Source organism: Pieris napi, chromosome 24 (assembly GCF_905475465.1).
Source record: "Pieris napi chromosome 24, ilPieNapi1.2, whole genome shotgun sequence".
Classification (NCBI taxonomy): Eukaryota; Metazoa; Arthropoda; class Insecta; order Lepidoptera; family Pieridae; genus Pieris; species Pieris napi.
In genome coordinates this window covers 2,597,101-2,619,028 of record NC_062257.1, presented here as the reverse complement: position 1 = coordinate 2,619,028, position 21,928 = coordinate 2,597,101, and the positions used below count along the sequence as shown (strand labels likewise).

At 33.9% G+C, this 21,928-nt stretch overlaps 2 protein-coding genes across 4 annotated transcripts in view; one reads left to right on the top strand and one right to left on the bottom strand.

Moving 5' to 3' along the window:
• The window catches only part of LOC125061707 (pseudouridine-5'-phosphate glycosidase), a 188,623-nt gene that overhangs the window by 149,658 nt on the left and 17,037 nt on the right, over positions 1-21,928 (bottom strand). For all 3 annotated transcript variants that reach the window (XM_047667272.1, XM_047667274.1, XM_047667273.1), the window contains exons 2-3: positions 8,276-8,486; positions 349-571 (exon numbers count right to left, since the gene is read on the bottom strand). In XM_047667272.1, coding sequence (XP_047523228.1) covers positions 349-571; positions 8,276-8,482 — 430 coding nt within the window. In that variant the 5' untranslated portion in view covers positions 8,483-8,486. The remainder of the gene's footprint in view (positions 1-348; positions 572-8,275; positions 8,487-21,928) is intronic.
• Positions 11,610-21,928, top strand: part of LOC125061706 (EF-hand domain-containing protein 1-like) — a 72,212-nt gene continuing 61,893 nt past the window's right edge. The window contains exons 1-3 of the mRNA XM_047667271.1: positions 11,610-11,722; positions 14,663-14,857; positions 21,666-21,882. Of these exons, the coding sequence (XP_047523227.1) occupies positions 14,670-14,857; positions 21,666-21,882 (405 nt within the window). The 5' untranslated portion in view covers positions 11,610-11,722; positions 14,663-14,669. The remainder of the gene's footprint in view (positions 11,723-14,662; positions 14,858-21,665; positions 21,883-21,928) is intronic.

The window sequence follows — 21,928 nt, the reverse complement described above, 5'->3', positions numbered from 1 at the left end:
TACCTACATGGCAAAACGACATTGCCGGGTTAGCTAGTTTATTATAATAAATTAAAACGTTTTTAAGGCATTTCTTGCCACATGTGGTACCAGCTGCCCATTGAAATATTTCCGAATCCATTCGACTAAAGGGTCTTCAAGAATCTTCAAGGCAACTCATTCGCGAGCCCTCTGGCATTGAGACTGTCCATGAGCGGCGGTATCACTTAACATCAGGTGAGCCTTCTGCCCGTTTGCCCCCGTTGTATATGAACTCCTTGCTATAAAAAAAATATTAGAAGTAATTTACTTTTACGTACCCAAAAAACTACTAAAAAATGTGCTATATATTCATTAGGAAATACATACCAATCCCTCCAGTGACGAAAACTGGAATATCGGCCAATTCAGCAGATATAATAGTCCCGGCAACAGTAGTGGCGCCATCTTGTTTACCAGCCACCACCATCGCAAGATCTCTCCTCGACGCCTTTATTACATCTTTGGCTTGAGCAAGATATTCCAATTGAGTTCTTGTTAAGCCAATTGTCAATTGTCCTTTGAGAATTGCGATTGTTGCTGGCACCGCGCCCTGAATAAAAAAAACTTGGGTTAAGATGACTGAGACTGATGATTTAGCAGTAACACAAGTACGAGATAAGGCTGTACATTTCCCTGTAGAAGGTACTGTACGGTACATTTCTGCAGTGTATTTATTTTAAATTAGGACCTCTAAGCCACTAACTTGTGTTAAGATGACTAGCAGTAATACAGGTACGAGATAAGGCTGTACATTTATGCAGCGTAGTCATTTTATATTAGAACCTCTAAGCCACTAACTTGTGTTAAGATGACTAGCAGTAATACAGGTACGAGATAAGGCTGTACATTTATGCAGTGTATTTATTTTAAATTAGGACCTCTAAGCCACTAACTTGTGTTAAGATGACTAGCAGTAATACAGGTACGAGATAAGGCTGTACATTTATGCAGTGTGTTTATTTTAAATTAGGACCTCTAAGCCACTAACTTGTGTTAAGATGACTAGCAGTAATACAGGTACTGTACTGTAGATCTCTGCAGTGTTGTTATTTTAAATTAGAACCTCTAAGCCACTAACTTGTGTTAAGATGACTAGCAGTAATACAGGTACGAGATAAGGCTGTACATTTCCCAGTACAAGGTAAGCGGGACTGTACATTTCTGCAATGTAGTCATTTTAAATTAGGTAGAGGTAGACTTGTCTTAAGATGACTAGCAGTAATACAGGTACTGTACTGTACATTTCTGCCGTGTTGTTATTTTAAATTAGAACCTCTAAGTCACTAACTTGTGTTAAGATGACTAGCAGTAATACAGGTACGAGATAAGGCTGTACATGTCCCAGTACAAGGTAAGCGGGACTGTACATTTCTGCAATGTAGTCATTTTAAATTAGGTAGAGGTAGACTTGTCTTAAGATGACTAGCAGTAATACAGGTACTGTACTGTACATTTCTGCAGTGTTGTTATTTTAAATTAGAACCTCTAAGCCACTAACTTGTTTTAAGATGACTAGCAGTAATACAGGTACGAGATAAGGCTGTACATTTCCCAGTACAAGGTAAGCGGGACTGTACATTTCTGAAATGTAGTCATTTTAAATTAGGTAGAGGTAGACTTGTCTTAAGATGACTAGCAGTAATACAGGTACTGTACTGTAGATTTCTGCAGTGTTGTTATTTTAAATTAGAACCTCTAAGCCACTAACTTGTGTTAAGATGACTAGCAGTAATACAGGTACGAGATAAGGCTGTACATTTCCCAGTACAAGGTAAGCGGGTATTTCTGAAATGTAGTCATTTTAAATTAGGTAGAGGTAGACTTGTCTTAAGATGACTTCCAGTAATACAGGTACTGTACTGTACATTTATGCAGTGTAGTTATTTTAAATTAGGACCTCTAAGCCCCCTTCTCACATTTCAATATGTATATGTCAGCATCATTTTACCATTCATTTATAATAAAAATAGTTTTTAATAGTTAGTTCTTCTGACTTATATTGAGTGATAATGACACTTTTCTGTAACTGCATCCTCTTGGACAAGACACCGATCAGGTACAAAGAAATGTTTATTTTTATAGGTAAATTAAAAATCGAAATGTATTTAATATTTAGCTGTAATTTTAAATAAAAATTTAAAAAAAACGTTTGGCGTCTTGGTTGCTCTTATACTTTTCAATCTCTTTGTCTATAAATTACGAAGCAACTTCAATTCACCCGCGCCATTGATTGATTCCATATTTATCTACATCATTTACAATAACAGATGATGTCTGTATTAGGTAAGACTTTAATAAGTCAAATTTGTACTCTATTTGACTAAAAGACTTGTATCCATGGTCATGAGAAAAATGTGTCAGTTTATTATTCTGTGCATGTCGCACGTTGCCACTGTATATTTTTCTTGGCTGGTAAGAGCGTCGCTGTCATGGATATTAGTATTACCAGTAAATAAAAAATTACCATTATTAGGGGAATAATTTGATGTCATGCACGCTAACTTAATAATTTATTGAAATGTCTTAATAAAATAATATATACTAGAATCTAGAAAATACAGTTCTAGGCTCAAATAAATGTGACACAAACTTTGGTACAACTGATATATTAGGTTTTGTTAGCTGTACTATTAATATTATATTTTAAAATACCTAGCAATCAGAGCCGTTTGATAACTAAAACTTTGCCATTGTAATTTATAATGCAAGGAATAGAAAAAAAGGGTGCGTGTACTTCTTTGGCATTATTAAAAATAGTTTTTGATTGCATGCAAATAATTAATTACAATTAAATAATCAAAGACTGGAAAAGGAGTCATTATAGTCAATATGGTTCAGTTTACATTTGAAAAATTAAATAAATAAATATTTATTATTATTTTCTTATATTAATTAGTATTAATTTAAATATTCAATTAAAATCACTTCTGATTATAATTCAGACGCACATATAAAATTCGCACTTGTATAATGAAAACAAAATGAAAACACGTGTTTCAAATGTAGAAACTCAAAGCATGTGGATAAATATTATAAATATAAATACACAGTGAACTGAGGCGGCGTCCGTGCCAACATGCGCCACTAACTTCATTCTGTTAATTTTGTGTCACGGTGCGCGCGCATCATAAAATTTCACTCTCATAAATTTTTCATAACGCGCTTAAAGAAGTATAACTTCAATAAATACATTTTAGTTGAATTTTTATTCGATGTTGGTAGATAGTAACATTATTTATTGTACGCAAGAAAATGGCGACGGTAGTACAAAATTCAGCCGGCTTCAGTATGTGGCATTGTAGAGGTAATTCGCCTATCTTAGATCAACATTGTTATATAGGAATTTGGCAATTTCAGTTGCAATATATGGCCTATGTAAACGGTTTCCTCAAGAGCCTAAATCGATCAAGAGATTCAGTGTTTAATCTGATCCCTATCGACATAGTTACCGCAAGATTTAATATACATATATCAGCGAATAGTTGTATATGTCTTTAAAAATGGATAAACTTTATTTATAAGTAACTAGCTGGCCTGGCGAACATCGTACCGCCTAACAGTCGATTCTTTATTTTTTTTAAATACTTATTCTTCTATTCGGGACACCGGTCTAGCTTAGATATAAAAAAGAATGTTGATATGACAACAAATACATTATGTCAAAAAATAAAAATTTACATTCCCGGAACCCCTCCACTAACACTTGAACTTTATGATATGGTATTAAAGTTCAAATTAACTTGTAAGTATTATTACGAATATTATGTATGGGAATATAGAAAAGTGTTGTTTTTAGACTTTTTCACTCAATTTTTTTTAATTTTTCTCTCCGTAAGAACCATCCTCGTACTTCAAAGAATATTATAAAAAAATAATTGGCCAAATCGGTCAAGCCGTTTTCATGTTATGTCGTGACAACGGAAAACGGGTTTCATTTTTATATATATAGATTACAGCTACTCTCTCTTTAATCAGCAGCGCGGTGGTCAGCAACGAAGCATCTGTTTCCACCGGTTTACGGCCAGCTCTTATGATAGTATAGTTTTGGAGGACCATGAGTCTTTCTCTTGATCGTTCCATCTGGTTGGTAATCGCTACATGATCTTTTGCCTTGTGTTATACCAGGATCAGTATCTCCAAGCGTCTGCGCATTGCATGGCCGATTTATAATATAATTATTTGTTGTCTGTGTATGGTAGACATACCAACACTGCTCCAAAACCAACCTGCGGCTGCTGCTGGAAACGTGCAGAACTCCAACCCACAACGGTATGCCATGACACAGTAGGCAACAATAATGAATCTTTTAAGCTTAAGTTTCCTAGAAAAGCTGTGCCGTTATCTAACGGTCGTAATGTAACGTTGGGTGACGTCACCCATACGTTGTCTATAAATAACATCGGAGTAGGTTTTCTAGAGAACATTGAGTGTCACTGTAACGTCAAATAGCGGTGCTGTCATTTGCATGACGGCCGTCATAGCGGTGATAAACATTAGTGCCCATATTTAATTAATACAATGAGTGGAAACGTGACTTGGACGAGCGAAAATGATTGCTTTTTTGCATTATGTTAAAAAGTTAAGACGGCCGTTATTAACAACCATAAAACGACGGCCGTTAGTTAATGGCACCGCTTTTCTAGGAAACCTAAGCTGTTACTGAAGTCGTGATATGCATACGCAAGACAAATAATAGTATTCGTTTCGAGTGAATTCATAGTCTGTCAATTCGCGTCTCTATGGTAATTTCCGCCAATTGTTATTGTACCGTAACATATCTATTAATTGCTAATCTACGTTTTTTCTATTAATGCGACATACTGCGTTTTCCAATTACAGAGCATAACGCGACTCAGTGCCGCACAATGCCGCATAATGCTGAAGCTTAATTGGAACGTGAATAAGTTTTCAAATGCATCAGCAGAGTGCGCTAAGTCAGCGTTGAAAAAAAAATGTTATAAATTGAGTTAGCAACCTCATTAATGTATAAATAATGTGGTTAACAATAATAATTGGTTGAAAACTTTTTACGCTTATTTTAATAATCTAATTATTTCATTAAAAATTTTTTACTGAAATAAAAGAAAACCTTTAAAGAATATAAGGTTTTAACAAGCTAAATTAACAGTAAAATATATATTTCTAATAAATATATATTTCATGTAAGAAGTTTACATCATTTACGTTTTGAGTAATTTTTTTTAAATGATTTCTAAAAAAAATATTTACTTTTTCAAAACCATTGTAATGTATTTATAAAAGTATAATCCTGTAAAATAAATTTGTTTACAGATCCGAATTTTAAAATAAAATTGTATTCATATTTTAAATGTGGAATATAAAAAAAGTAACTATTTATTCATACACTACATATATTTTTTTTTTTAGCAGTTTGAAATAACTTTAATTATTTTCAAAATCTACGACGAAACGAAAGCCTTACAAATTTTTCAACGAAAAATTTCGATAAATGCCAACTTAATGAAAAACACTGGTCAATTTTCTGTCACTGTGTTGGTATTTATTGCGAGAAGCACGCGAGAGCATTAGTTTTGAGAGTGCTCAATTGTGCGAAGCGTTGCTGTAGTTGGAACATTCAACGTTGAGCATTATGCCGCATAATGCGCTCTAGTGCCGTAATTGGAAAACGCACATAGACTGCGTCAACAGTAGAAATTCTTTTGTCCCGTTTACTCTTATACAGTTCTATACACTGTTTCACTTTCGTATTTTTTAGATCCAATCTACTAGTATTTCATCTATGATTAATATCATAGATGAAGTATTTGTTTAGATGGTTGCAAAAACATGTTTCTATTTCGGTTTAGGTGAATTCCATTACAAACTGTTAAAACATTGTGCACCTGGCTTTGTTATCCATTATAAAACTATTAAAATATACAATGTATATAAATATTGTAAAATATGTTTTTGAAGTCAGTGAGAAATAGCGTCAGCATATTAGATTATATCTAGTATAAAAAAAACGATTTTACATACAGAAATCAATTTCTCGCGCTACAGTAAAAATTATAAAAATATTATTTAATTTGTAATACTACAGCTAACATAAATTATATATAACAAAAGCCAATTCTACTTAAGATATTTTGAAAGATTGAATACAAAAAGATTCAAACATTTACGAATGGAAAAAGTCAATAAAAATTACTAAATACATTTAACTATGTAAAACCTAATGGTCCAAGATCCCAGGGCCGCCAGACGTCACGTATTTTCTGACGGATGAAATGTGGACGATTGGGTAGTGTTAGTATGTACTATGATCGTATGCCTACCTGCTAGCTTGGTCAAACGGCCAATTTCCAGGTATCAGGTAATCAAGGTACACAAAAACATTATTTTAGTCAAGCGAGTATTTTAGTCAAGATTGATTTTTGATGATGATGATAATGAAGATTAAAAGCCACTGTTAAGAAATATTGAAGAATTAATATTTTTCCACTTTGTTTCCAAATTTCCAATAAATAATTAATTAAAAAAATTGCTGCTATTTAAATATAAGTGGTATTTTTAAAAAATATTTTTTAGTTCTAATAAATAAATTGAAAAAAAAAAAAAATGTCGGCTAACTTTAGTATTATTTATTGTGTCAATTTTTTTCTTATTTTTGTTGCTATAATTTACTTGTCAACAAAAGTTCTAAAAATTATAAAAATATATCTGTTCAAGTAATTTTCATGGCTTTAACAACGCAGTCGGTCTCACTCAGTCTCATGCGCGTAGATAATGCTCTCCCACTCATAGAGATATTAAAATTTAGTTTATCGGATGATTGGCCCCTTGGATCGGTCTGTCTTCTTGTCAAAGCTTTTAAAATAGTTGTGGGATGAACATATATAAAAATGGAGCGTCAGAATTTACGTGAAGTTGACTAATTATTTTGAGACCCTTAAAGCGTCTGTTAAGCAATATGGCCGACGGAAAGTGTCTGGGAGTATTGACAATTTATTTTTAACTATACACTCGAAAACATATATAAAAATCAGCCATGAGAATTTACGTGAAGTAAGTAATGTTTTTGTGTACCTTGATTACCTGATACCTGGAAATTGGCCGTTTGACCAAGCTAGCAGGTAGGCATACGATCATAGTACATACTAACACTACCCAATCGTCCACATTTCATCCGTCAGAAAATACGTGACGTCTGGCGGCCCTGGGATCTTGCTCTATAATTGTTATGTCATGGTGTGTATGTGGGCTGTTCTCATGATTTAGCTCTATGCATATTCTTAATCCTTTTAAAGGCCGATTTACATTATCTTAGCGTTTAGGAGAGTATTTTAGTACAAGTTGAAAGGCACTCTCCTAAACACTAAGATAATGTAAATCGGCCCTAAGATTCAGCGATAGCTTGAACAAGTCAAGGCTTAATTAGTGGTTGTATGTCCTGACTGCGTATACAAAACTGAGTTTTTTGCATACTTAGTGTTGATGTGAGGAAAGTGAAACAAAGCACGATTACTAGTCTGTTTTTTTTTAAAGTGAGATGATGCCATATTATTGAAGTGAAACTTCTTTCGGCGCATGAGGGTAATTTTTTTACGGAACGTCACTTAGATGTGCAGCGTTTTTGTCGAAGAAAAGGGAGAGAGCGATTGAGACCGATTGAGACAGAGTGAGAAGGGTGAATTACCTTATAGAAATTATATTTTTAAAATTAAAATTTCGTAATGAGAATTTGTGAAATATTAGTATTTTATATTCTATGCAAAATAATTTATTGAAATTTCAAATGACAAATTGTAAAATAAAATTCCACGTGTTTTAATAAAAAAAAATATAATTTGTATTAATTTTCGACACTTTTAATATTTTAATGACAATTAAATTCATTAAATTTCTAACATTCATATCTTCCTTTTCCCTCCCTCTAGATTTTAGATTTGTATAAATATGAACAAGAGTCAAAAATTTGTATGCCAAAGAAGTTTCACTTCTGACATGTGTACTTTGTACGCACGCACTTTTTTTTAAAAGTAACATGTTGTTATCTTATTCTAAGACGCCGAAAATGGAGAAAAGGCAATACGCTACTAAGAGATCAATGTCTCTTTGCCAAGAAAGTTCCCGAGTGGAATCCCCAAGAGGAAACTCAGGAAACAACTTGACTAGCATTGCAGAGGCGAAAGAACCTGGAATGACCTAAAGTCAAAAGAGCAGCTCAAGACTGATCATGATGGTGTTTTCTCTGCCCTCTACTCCTCATGGGTGACATATATTTAGTTACCTGATTCCGAATAATATTCTCCACTTCCAAAGCAGTCTCCAAGTTTTTTGGGTATGGCATCCCATGGGTGATAATAGTCGATTCTAAGGCCACGATTGGCTTGTTATCATTCTTGGCTGTTCGTACTTCGTCGGAGTAGATCAAGGGTGTGCTGTAGCGCCTGATGAGAGTTAGGCTACGCCTGGATATTTTGAGAAGACCTGCCATGTTTCTGAAACAAAAGACAATAAAATTATCACAATTTGTTTTAGTTATCTTCTATCTTCTTCTAATTTATAAAATTCTCGTGTCACAATGTTCGTTCCCATTCTCCTCCGAAACGGGTCGACCGATGAAATTTTATATTCATATTCAGTAAGTTTGAGAATCGGCTACTGTCTATCTTTCAAACCCCTAAGTGATAAGGGATGTCCACCCCAATTTTTTTTGTAATTTTGTCGAAATTTTTCTTTTGTTGAAGTGAAACTTCTTTATCGGGGTTGGAAAAAAATTTAGTGTAACATTTTTCGGTTACGCGTCACATTTGACAGTTACGCGCGTCTTTTTCTCGTCCCTACCACGGTTGATTCGAAGAGATTCTAAACCATTAATAACAAAAATTTATAATAACTATAACAATGATACTAAAAATTATATTACAATTTATGAAATTCTGTAATAATCTTAGTGGTAATAAGGTAAAATGAAATAATTGTATTATTTGTATTCAAGTCTGTGATATTAAAAGCCTTTTGTTAAACTTTATCTAATTTAACTTTATTTAACCAATTTCTCTAAAGTTAGTTGCATATAGATAATTTTTCAAAAAATAAGGTCATAAAGAAGTTTCACTTCTAACGTGTGTACACTAGTACACGCACATTTTTATTTTTATTTTTTTATGAAACATCATTAAAAGGTTATATACCTTTATTTTCACTCCTCAACGACCAATCCCTATTTTTATTATTGATAATTATTTTTATTGAGCTAATAATTTTTTTCCAACAAATAATATAAGTACATAGCAAAATAACGTATTTTCGGTAAGTTAGTATCTATATAATCTGAAGTGATGCGTAAGAGGGTTTTCTATAGCTATAAAAGCAGGGTGCGCAGTGTCACTTCATCGTCGCTCCAAAATAGACATTACTTATAATGACTGTGACCCCAGAGCTGGTGCTTTCCCCGCTCAACGAATAAGTATCGCAATACAGCGAGGAAATGCTGCCAGCGTTAAAGGTACACTGCCACAGGAAGCAAACTTTTTAAATTAGTTTCAATTTTCTTTTAATTATATTTGAATAAAAGTAATGTTCTTGTCTTTAATTAAACTACTTAATTATTATCAACTGTTATTTATTTTGGGACCAACATTTAAAGCCAACAAAGATGATGACAAAAATAATACTTTTCAAGAAAACAAAACATAACCAAACAAACATAACATAAAGTCACTCTCAAATAAATCAGTCTATAATCAATCTATCTATCTCCATACTCAAATCTTCATAATTAAGTGGCATCTTCGAGTAAACATTCAAAATCACAAAACCTAATATTCCAAATAAAATATAAGCGAAATCTAAGTAATTTCTATCCAAAAGTATATTATAATTAAAAAAAAGTCTTCTTATTAGTTGCTCAATATTTAAAAAAATTAGTCTTCATCAGCACAGTTATCAGTTGGTGCTTCTGCCTCATCATTAAATTTAAGAGATTCATAGAAACCATGATAGTAGCTTGGTATGTCATTTGTTTTACAAAGACTTATGAGATCAGAATGTAGGGCTTTACGTATTGGCAGAGTCTCCGTGTATACAATTTTTAATTCAGGACTGTCATTAAATATTGGGTGTATTAGAAGCATGTCTGTGTCACCCCGTTTGGATCTCTGTTGGCGTTCCACGTTGAGCTTAGAATATTCAGTGTCAAAATCATATTTAAACCGCAAGATGAATGGTTCTGAACTGGTTACATTGATTTCCATTATTTTAGACCACTTTATTTTCTTACCTTCATCATCTTTACCCCAGTGTTTGTCCTCGAGTAATTCTTTTAATAATCTAATCTTAAGAAACTATTGCTACTAACTCACTAATCAATCAATGGACTGTATTTGTCTGATGAATAAAATTATTATTATTATTATTATGTCGTAGAAGTCACTTTGTAACATTTCTTTAATAATGTATTTCTCGCCATTTACTTTGGCACAGGGTAATTATTGCGTACATTTGATCTGGAGTATACACAACTTGGTTTTTCAGCTTACGTTCTACGTATAGTAGAATGCATCGAATCGCCCTCACTCTGGCCATGACCAGTCAGTGCCGTATGAACTGTCTGATTTGATATACACAAAGTGCTTGCAAAAAAGGTCCTACATACTTGAACTTTCTCTTTATGTAAATCAAAATAGTATTTGACTGTTTGGGTGCGATTATTCTTTCGATCTAACTTGATTCTTTTGACCTTCTCAACTGTTGCCATTGCCGCTCATGATCTCCTAATTTATAATACTGCTGCATAATGTCTTCTCTCTGGCTCAATGTAAATTTTTCTTCATATTTTCTTCACATAAGTGCGTTTGTCATAGACGCGGTAGGTATTATTTACTAGAATATTAAGATAAAAGCTGATATTGTGCGTAATTGTGAAAAATATTTTGCTAAAGCAATGTTATCGTATATTGTTATATCCAAAAAAATCGATGAATAAAATAATATATTTTTCTAACTTTTTAAATAAACAAAAGAAAAATCTGAAAAAAAATGGTAAGATGTATTAGCACCTCAGGATCTCAAATTTGCAATAATAATAAAACTATGATAATAGCGGCTATCATTTTGTTCTCCGGAGCCGTCGATAAAATAAAATATGTTTATTATGGAACATTAGATACATGTATCACTTATTCCACGTCATTAAATTTAAATTTGTATATTATATAGTTATGGAAAAAATATAAGACGAGATTTTATTCGAAATAAATAAACTAAATATAAATAATAAATAAAATAGCTTCTTTTAGGGCAGTGTATGCCGAATGCCTAGCCTGTCTATTTTTGTATAAATTGTTTTTAACGTTCCACAAACATTCGTGAACAACATATTCAGACACAAATTTGATAGTTGTATCTTCCGACCATTTAGCCATCTTTAAAAATCAAAAAACAGATATAAGATAATGTAAATCGGCCATAAGGCTTGTCACCTACTTGCCTATTAGCTTGACAAATGATCATGAAACAGGTACAGAAATCTGAGGCCTAAAAAGATTTGGCCACTGGTTTCATTTTATAACATTCGTAATTTTACTTTAAGGTTTAACCCCAGTTTAACAAAAGAGGGCGGAAAGGCGTTGCCATGGCAACCACGCTATTTATTTACCATACCGCCATTGACATATTGACATGTTTAGTGATTGTGAGAAAAGCAGTTTTTATTATTTACATTGATTTAAAGGTAAGTGTTATATTTAAAGCTGTACTGTTTCACTTATGTAGAGAATTCCGTTTATGAGTCTGATCTGAACTGATCAATGCAGCCACCAGTAATGAAGCACCAAAAGAAGAAGATCGTAAGAGTATAATTTTGTCCATGCGTTGTATACGGAACACGTATATACTATTGGGCTTGCCGAGGTTATGCATTGCGTCAGGTATGGATGCCGAGACTTGAACTGGTTTCAATGCGGAATAGAGTGGCATTCTGGATGCATCGTGCTAAGCACCAATGGTATTCTGAATGTGTAGATCACACAGAACAGAATCTTAAAATGGTATGCTGTCCATGTCTCACCATATGAGTATTTTTGTTTTGTTTACGAAGCAAAACTAACATAGCAACCGATTTGTTACTAAAGTAAAACTTATCTAATATATAAAATTCTCGTGTCGCGGTGTTTGTAGTTAAACTCCTCCGAAACGGATTGACCGATTCTCATGAAATTTTGTGTGCATATAGGGTATGTCTGAGAATCGGACAACATCTATTATTCATCCTCCTAAATGTTAAGGGTAGTCCACCCCTAAATTTTTTTTTTATATCTAATATATAAAATTCTCGTGTCGCGGTCTTTGTAGTTAAACTCCTCCGAAACGGCTTGACCGATTCTCATGAAATTTTGTGTGCATATAGGGTATGTCTGAGAATCGGACAACATCTATTATTCATCCCCCTAAATGTTAAGGGTAGTCCATCCCTTATTTTTTTTTAATATTTTTAGATAAACATTTTTTTTATTTTTTTATGATACAGCATTAAAAAATACATACAACCCCTAATTTTCACCCCTCTACGATCAACCCCTATTTTTTATTATATACATGGCAAAACGACGTTTGCCGGATCAGCTAGTATATGTATATAATCTGAAATAAAGAAGTTATTATTATGTATGGTAATTTATGAATGATAAATATAATAAGTAAATCGTTTATATGCAAAGAAAGTGGAACATTTAGACCGACTATTTAAAACAATCCTCACAATAAAAATAGGCTTGCAAATGTCATTAATCTTTATATATATATAATTCTTCTGTGAGTGTGTATGTCACTGAACTTCTCTCAAACGACTGGACCGATTTTGATGAAATTTTTTGTGTGTGTTCAAGGGGATCTGGGAATGGTTTAGATTCACAAATCAGCCCGGTAGATGGCGCTGTGGTCGATACTTTCATACTTTGTTTAATATTCTAATCACTTGAAATATCATACAGGACAACGTCTGTCCGGTCCGCTAGTTTTATATATTATTTTTAATAAGTTATTTATAATTGTTGTCCAACTTATGGTCTAAAGACTAAATACTCTTCCTATAACTTGCCTTTAAAAATGTAATCACTTAAATCTTGGAAGCATTACACGGCAGTTATCTATAACTTCTAGGAAGGTGATTAAATAGTTTGATGGCGTAATTTTTTGAATACATCGTGGTGCAATAAGGGCCAAAACCAAGTGACCACAGTTATTTTTATGAAGTAAAATGACGACTCATTAGTCTAGTGGATAGTACCCCTGACTGCGAATCCATGGGTCCCGGGTTCGATCCCCGGCTGAGACGAACATCGATGTGATGAGCATTTGGTGTTGTGCTTTGGTCTTGGGCGTTTAAATATGTATTTATATCTCTATCTATCTATAATATGTATGTATATCCGTTGCCTAGTACCCATAACACAAGCTTCACCAGCTTAGCATGGGACTAGGTCAATGGGTGTGAATGGACTGTAAAAAAAAATTGTAGAAATTTTCAGGTTATTCTTGGCTTATAACTAATTTTTGAAAATTAGTATAAGATCGGGAAGTCAAACAATTTGATAGTGAATTATTTTAGGATTATTACGGTGGTGAACAAAATGATAGTTATTGATAGTTTGTTAAGGGTGCACATCCGTTTTATTACATTTTTAAAATCTGTATATTTCGTGATATGCCCTGCGATTCTGTAACTCACTTTTCGAACTCACACAGCGGTTTTCGCATCGGCGGTCGCTCTGAAATCAGTCGTGAAGCAGTCATTTTATGATTTGTCATTCTGGTAAACAATAAACCACAAGCTCCCACCTTTTCAGAATGACAAATCATAAAATGACTGCTTCACGACTGATTTCAGAGCGACCGCCGATGCGAAAACCGCTGTGTGAGTTCGAAAAGTGAGTTACGGAATCGCAGGGCTGATCTGCTGTTTCTTGTAAGTTGTGGCTATCAAAGTACAACTTATGAGTACGACTTTTTTGAATCGTTTTCATTATTTTATTTTATTTCATTTTAAAAGGCACACTAACGAAACATATACAAACACTATGAACACATGACATACAAAACAAGATCCATGCATGTGCATCAATGAAGTGTGCACAACGTTTAAAGGGAAACATAACAATCAAAATAAAAGATAATAAACTAGTATAGTATAATAGACTAGATAGTATAAGAATTGACAATTTGCGCGCCATCGTGTGTGGCAAAATATGCGAACGATTTACGATTGTATCACTTTAACATTTTGTACCATATTCTTGCAATAAATAAATTATTATTATTATTAGACTAGATTAAGTAATAGAAATATGGAATTTAATAAAAAATAATAATATATTTCTACTTTGTATAGGTCGGTTATCGAAAGCTGGCGGGTTCACAGTACTCACACTAATGCAATTTCACATACAGTATGTTTCAAAATATGATTTTTTTGCCATGCTTTACATTTTAGTCCACTCATACACGACGGACAGTCTATTCATGATGTATTTATGATTGTATTTCAGTTTGACATCACGTCTCGCGCTTATTCACAGACACTACACAAGCACAAAGTGTAAATGTGTTGAAGCCGCCAGCTTTAGTTAACATACCTATAATTGTCATTCATTATTATTAATCAAATGTTTTTTAGCTTATAAATGGCGTGGGGTCTACCCAAATTGCCTGGGTTGACATTCGCTGATCCTACCAAGACCCAGTACCACGTGCGTAGCTCCCTGCGATACTACCAAGGGCATCGCTTCCCAGACACCTTGGTACGAGGGTCTGGAGGGACGGATACAGATGTCGATAGCAACGCTTTTGCCCTCCCAGAAGACTCTGTCAAGTAGGTGGTCTTTTATCTATCTAATACTAGTGGACCCGACAGACGTTGTCCTGCATGATATTTCAAGCGATTAGTAAAGCAAAGTATGAAAGTACCGACTGCAGCGCCATCTGGCGGGCTGATTTGTGAATCTAAACCATTCCAAGATCCCCTTGAACACACACAAAAAATTTCATCAAAATCGGTCCAGTCGTTTGAGAGAAGTTCAGTGACATACACACTCACAGAAGAATTATATATATAACTAGTGGACCCCACAGACGTTGTCCTGCATGATATTTCAAGCTATAAGGATATTAAAGTATGAAAGTACCGACTGCAGCGCCACCTGCCGGGCTGATTTGTGAATCTAAACCATTCCCAGATCCCCTTGAACACACACAAAAAATTTCATCAAAATCGGTCCAGTCGTTTGAGAGAAGTTCAGTGACATACACACTCACAGAAGAATTATATATATAAAGATAAAGATATAAAATTCTCGTGTCACAATGTTCGTTCCCATACTCCTCCGAAACCGCTCGACCCCCTAAATGAAAAGGGGGGTGTCCATCCCAAAATTTTATTTTTTATTTATTTTTTTGTTTTTATTTTTTATGATACAGCATACAAAAATACATACAACCCCCAATTTTCACCCCTCTACGATCAAGACCTATTTTTTATTATAGTAAATAGTTATTTTTATTGAACTAAAAAATGTTACCTAGCAATATTATACATGGCAAAACAACGTTTGCCGGGTCAGCTAGTATAATATATATAAATTACGTGTCACGTTGTTTGTCCGCTATGGACTCCTAAACTACTGAACCTATTTCAATCAAATTTGCACAATGTGTGCGGTTTGATCTAACTTAAAAGATAGGATAGCTTACATCTCAATTTATACCCGCAATATTATTTTATTGCAAAATATTTGTTTATTATTTGATAGTCACAATTCTAACAGGTGGCGCTGTGTTGAAAGTACCAACGTTTCACATAAGCTACAATTTAATGGCATAACCACCAATAAAGCATGGTGGTCCCTATGACTGGTGTTCTCCTACCGTTTCCCTTGAATAGTTTACTACTAGGTAATATAACAAAAACCTTAACCACAGCAGCGCTTGGCCGGTCTGCTAGTATAATATTAATTTATTTAAAATAAATACTCTAAAGTTTAAAAGACGAACTTAAAAAAAATACGATAGATATTATTAATATTATTATAGAGATTAATTATCAGACGACAAGGCAGAATACAAAATACCATCCGTACCACCTCGACGCCTGTCGTTTATTAAGACAATTTTTGCTGGAACTAATTCGACTAAGGGAAGAAAGAGCGTACCTATTCCTAAAAGGCCAGCAACGTACATGCGAGCCTTCTGGCATGTGAGCGTCCATGGGCGGCGGTATCACTTAACATCAGTTGAGCCTCCTGCCCGTTTGCCTGCTGACGTTAAAAAAAATATCAAGACATCCGAAACCAAGACTAAGGGTCTGTTTCACAATGTACGGATAAGTTCTACATAAGTTCCAAATTAGCTTTTTATTACTTATTGGTAGGATAAATACTATTGTTGCGTTTCACGACTGTCAGATAGCGCTATTCGTCACATAAAGTCCATCATAAGCTATGAGTTCGATGAATGTCAAATAGCACAATTTATCATACAAATAATTTATGTGTTGCATAGCTATTTGGTACTTTATCCATTCATTGTAAAACAGACCCTAAAGCCGAATTTACATTACGAAACTAGTGTTATGCATGTTGGAATGAGTTTCATGAAAATAGTTGCAGCACGTGTGAAACTACTTTAACAAAAAATAATAGTGTCGTGAAATCAACAGTATCACCAACGACATGGCTCTGTCAACATCAAAGCTTCATTTTGTGTTTTGGATCCCAAAGACACTCGTTACGCTGGTATTCGTTAATGAATTTTATATTTTTATCAACTGACCAACGTTGGTTTGCCATTTTGGCGGTCATTTAGCTGCACGATGCACTCAAACACACACGTCTGCCCTGTGCAAATGCTTTCGCGACACTAGTTTCGTGTCGCGTTTTCATCGTGAACGTAGTTGCGTGACATTAGTTTTACAAAAAATATGCGCATGGCACGAAATTTATCCAGTGTCGCGAAACCGATGCATGCATTATGAAACTGTAAATTTACACGTGAAATTGTTGATGAAATTTATGTCATAAAACTAATTCCGAGCCACTAGTTTCGTAATGTAAATTCGGCTTAAGGGTTGTAGCGCCACTATTTTTTTGTTATTAGAGGTTAAAATCCGTATTTAGGGTAAAACTAGCGTGCTGAATGATAGGTGTGGTTTTATGATAAATATAAACTGTCTAGCTTCAAGGAATGTTATTGTACCAAAATTCACACACGAAATGTCGTAAATAGTCGCGTTTGTAGTTCATACTTATGAATAACGTTTGTATGGAAATTATGATAAGTAGGTATTCTAAAAATCATACAGCACAAAATACTACGACGCGCTATATAAAATTCTCGTGTCGCGGTGTTTGTGGTTAAACTCCTCCGAAACGGCTCGACCGATTCTCATGAAATTTTGTGTGCATATTGGGTATGTCTGTGAATCGGACAACATCTATTTTTCATCCCTCTAAATGTTAAGGGTAGTCCACCCCTAATTTTTTTTTTAATGTTACATAAAAAAAATATTATTTATTTTTTTATGATACAGCATTAAATAATACATACAACCCCTAATGTTCACCCCTCTACGATCAACCCCTATTTTTTATTATAAATGATATACATGGCAAAACGACGTTTGCCGGATCAGCTAGTATTATTCTATTTTTTTTTAAATAAATTAGTGGCGCTACAAACTTTTTGGGTCTGGGCCTCAGATTTCTGTATCTGTTTCATGGTCAATTATCAGTCTAATAGGCAAGTAGGTGATCAGCCTTCTGTACCCGACACACGCCGTCGACTTTTTAGGTCTAAGGGCTCCCACACAAAACTGCGATTCGCATCGCAATTTCTGCGATACGATTTAGTGCGGCAAACCGTTTGGTACGGTGACCATTCCTTCGTAGTCAGCCGTACTGGACGTGTTTTTAGGTAGCGTAAGATGGATCGCAAAAAGATTATTGCACTGCTGTTATTGTTAAATAGATATAAAAGAAAAAGAAGATTCTGGGTTCATCCATTTATTACGATTGTGAACTCTGATGGGAACTATTTTACTCAAAAGTACTAAGCGTTGAGAACTGAAGAAGATTATTTTAGAATGAGTATATCTTCATTTGAAGAGCTTTGAGTTTATTATCACTATGCCTTCAAAAACTAAAGCTGTCTCAGAGCGGACTAAAATGGCGTCACCAAGGATGACGTAATATCGCAGGAGTGTGTAATTCGTATAATGCGTAATTCGCAGATATTTGCGATGCGATGCGAATTCGCAGTTTTGTGTGGGAGCCCTAAGGCAAGCCCTTCACCGATCAAGCGAATGTTAAATGCGAAAAAGAAAGAAAGTTCATTGCACAGGGGGAACGATTTTTTTCGTTTATTCCTTTCGGTTTTTATGGAGGGAAAATTTGTAAATATGAAATAAATGGTTTAGTTTTATTTCGTACTTAGGCTCTTATTCCGGGAAAGTGAACAGTCACTTTGGGGTAGCATAATAATAATAATAGCCTTTATTGCTGTAAAATTCCTATCATCTAATATATAAAATTCTCGTGTCGCGGTGTTTGTGGGTAAACTCCTCCGAAACGGCTTGACCGATTCTCATGAAATTTTGTGTGCATATTGGGTATGTCTGAGAATCAGACATCTATTTTTCATCCCCCTAAATGTTAGTCCACCCTTAATTTTTTTTTTTTTTTATTGTTTTATTTTTTTATGATACAACAGTAAAAAATATATACAAGCCCTAATTTTCATCCCTCTACGATCAACCCCTATTTTTTATTATAAATGATATACATGGCAAAACGACGTTGGCCGGGTCAGCTAATAATACATAAAAATATAAACACTAGTAATTAATCGGCAAGGCGTTTAACTTCTGTTTTACAGCTTGTCCTTGGACATAGGTCTCCTGTAAGAGCTTCCACTCCTCTCGGTGTCTAGCTTTACGCCACATAGGGCCAGCTGCTCTACTTATATCATCTTCCCATCTCTTTGTCTTCTTCTTTTTCTTTTGTCATAGCGAGGAAGCCATTCCGTCGCTTCATTCGTCCATTTGTCTTTGTATTTTCTCATAATGGGGTAGCATAACTATTTCTATATGTTGGTATGTTACTAATACCATATAATACTAAGAAACCAAGTTCTCAGGCTATGAATGATAATATGTGTATGGGGTATATATGCACCTGTCGGTTTTGTTTTTATGTCAAATAGGCTAGTCTATAAGCTGAGAAATAAAAAAAGCAATTTTTTTATCTTCATTATTATCAATGATACACCCAAAAAATACCTAAAAAGCGGAAATTCACAAAAAAAAACAGAAAAAAATATAGTTTTTTTTTTTTTTTTACTCCTAAACTACAAAAATCGTAGAACATTCCTCTAAGGATGCTCTGTATATGGACCACCCTGTATATTATCATAACAAAGCACCAAGCACGAAGCGAGTGTAAATATATTATTTATTGTACGAATGTTTAGGAAAAATGTAATCTTAGATTAGAAATAAAATGTTAAGGAACTTGGAAACAAATTCGAACAGGCAGGGCCAATTAGGGGTTCATATTTTATAAGCGTTGCGTGTTGGTCACGGCTGTATTTCATAATCAACCTCATTAAATGCAGAAAATGAAGGAATTATTCCGTTGTGATTTATAATATTGGGCTAAAAACATAAAAAAAGTATTAAGTAATTTATTGAAGTTATACTTCTTTAGGCGCGTTATGAAAAATTGATGAGAGTGAAATTTTACGATGCGCGCGCACCGTGACACAAAATTAACAGAAAGAAGTTGCCCACGGAAGATGCTACGGCATTGGACATAATTTAAAAACAACATTCGAATAATAATAGAATTTATGTTACACTTAATGTAAGAGAATAATATTTATTTATTTAATTTTTCAAATGAAAACTGAACTTTATTGACTATAATGACTCCTTTTCCAGTCTTTGATTATTTAATTGTAATTAATTATTTGCATGCAATCAAAAACTATTTTTAATAATGCCAAAAAAGTAGACCTTCTTACGCTCGTACATAAGTACACGCACCCTTTTTTTATTTATTTATTTACACTTTGTTACCTTATACAAAACATACATATAAAAGGTTACATAAGTTATCAGGCAACGGTTGGCCTTATCGCTAACAAGCGACTTCTTCCAGGTAACCCTAATATGGAACAATAGAAAAAGAAACACCTACAGAGGGTAAAGTACAAGAAGTGCATAAACATTTAACATAAACTCAAACTCAAAATAACATAACACTACCAATAACTAAAATAAAGTAACATTTAAAAAAAAAAAAACAAAAAATAAATTAATAAACAATAATATGTATAAACAAAAATGTTAAAGCTGATCCAAGGGTTAATTGAGACACAATTAATATATATATATAAGTAGCTAATTACGAGGCATAAGAAAAATGATCAAAAAGAAGATTTTGAAATAAATTTAAAGACTGAGCTCGTCTGATATCAATTGGTAAGGAATAACATATCAGGATACATTGCACAGTTTAAGAGCAGTAACAGAATTCAGTTTTATGAGTAGGAGTATCAAGAATTAGATTGTCTAGGGAACGCAAATCAATACCACCGCCAGAGACTAACATAAAATTTTGCTTTGAGTAACTAGGTGTTTTAGAATTTAAAAGAACATATATGTATGTGAAATGAAACAATTTTAGACGGCTCATTGGTCTAGTGGTTAGTACCCCTGACTGCGAATCCATGGGTCCCGGGTTCGATCCCCGGCTGAGACGAACATCGATGTGATGAGCATATTTGGTGTTGTGCTTAGGTCTTGGGTGTTTAAATATGTATTTATATGTCAATCTGTCTATAATATGTATGTATATCCGTTGCCTAGTACCCATAACACAAGCTTCACCAGCTTAGCATAGGACTAGGTCAATTGGTGTGAATTGTCCAATATAATAATAATAGACACGAGTTCAGTTCGGTGGCGGTTGTTTGACGGATGCTGAAATAAATGAAAGACTTTGAAGCTAAGAGTCAACTGTCTTAAATCTTTTATAAAGATGACCCTCCTGTCCTTTTGCCTCCTGTTCTATTAAAAAAAACTGCGTGCGAACACATCAGTCAGAAGTTAAACTTCTTTCTCAAACTAATTTTTAAGTCTTGTTCATAATTTTATACAAATCTAAAACTTTAGATATCCGAGACTTAAAAGGATGGAAAAAGGAAGATATGTTAGGAATTTAATGAATTTAATTGTCATTAAAATATTAAGTGTCGAAAATTAATACAAATTATAAATATAATTTTTAAATTTATTTCTTCGATAATAAAAACACGTGGCATTTTAATTTACAATTCGTCATTTGAGATTTCAATAAATTATTTTGCATAAAATATAAAATACAAATTCATAAATTCTCGTTACGAAATTTTAACTTTAAAAATCGAATTTCTATAAGATAATTCACTCTTCTCACTCTCCCTCAATCGGTCTCAATCGCTCTCTCCCTTTTCTTCGACAAAAACGCTGCACATCTTCGTGACGTTCCTTAAAAATTTTATCCTCATGCGCCTAAAGAGTTTTACTTCAAAAACACATATACTGTTAATTAGATAGGTAATTTTGATTTTTAAAAATTATGTTCCAGTTATGACCCATCATTGACGTATGGACGTGTGAAGCAAGCCGCCTTGCCAGCAGTGGTACCACATTGGGTGCACTATGACAAACGATGCCTCAACTTCACGGCGTTCTTCAAACAGCCAGTATATGATAATCCAGACGAGAATTACCGAGTACGAGTCGTGAACCTTGTGTATTTTCTAGAAGATGATACACTTACTGTCATGGAACCACGAGTCAGGGTAAATATATCTTTACTCATAGTATTGTCTTTGATTGACATAACTT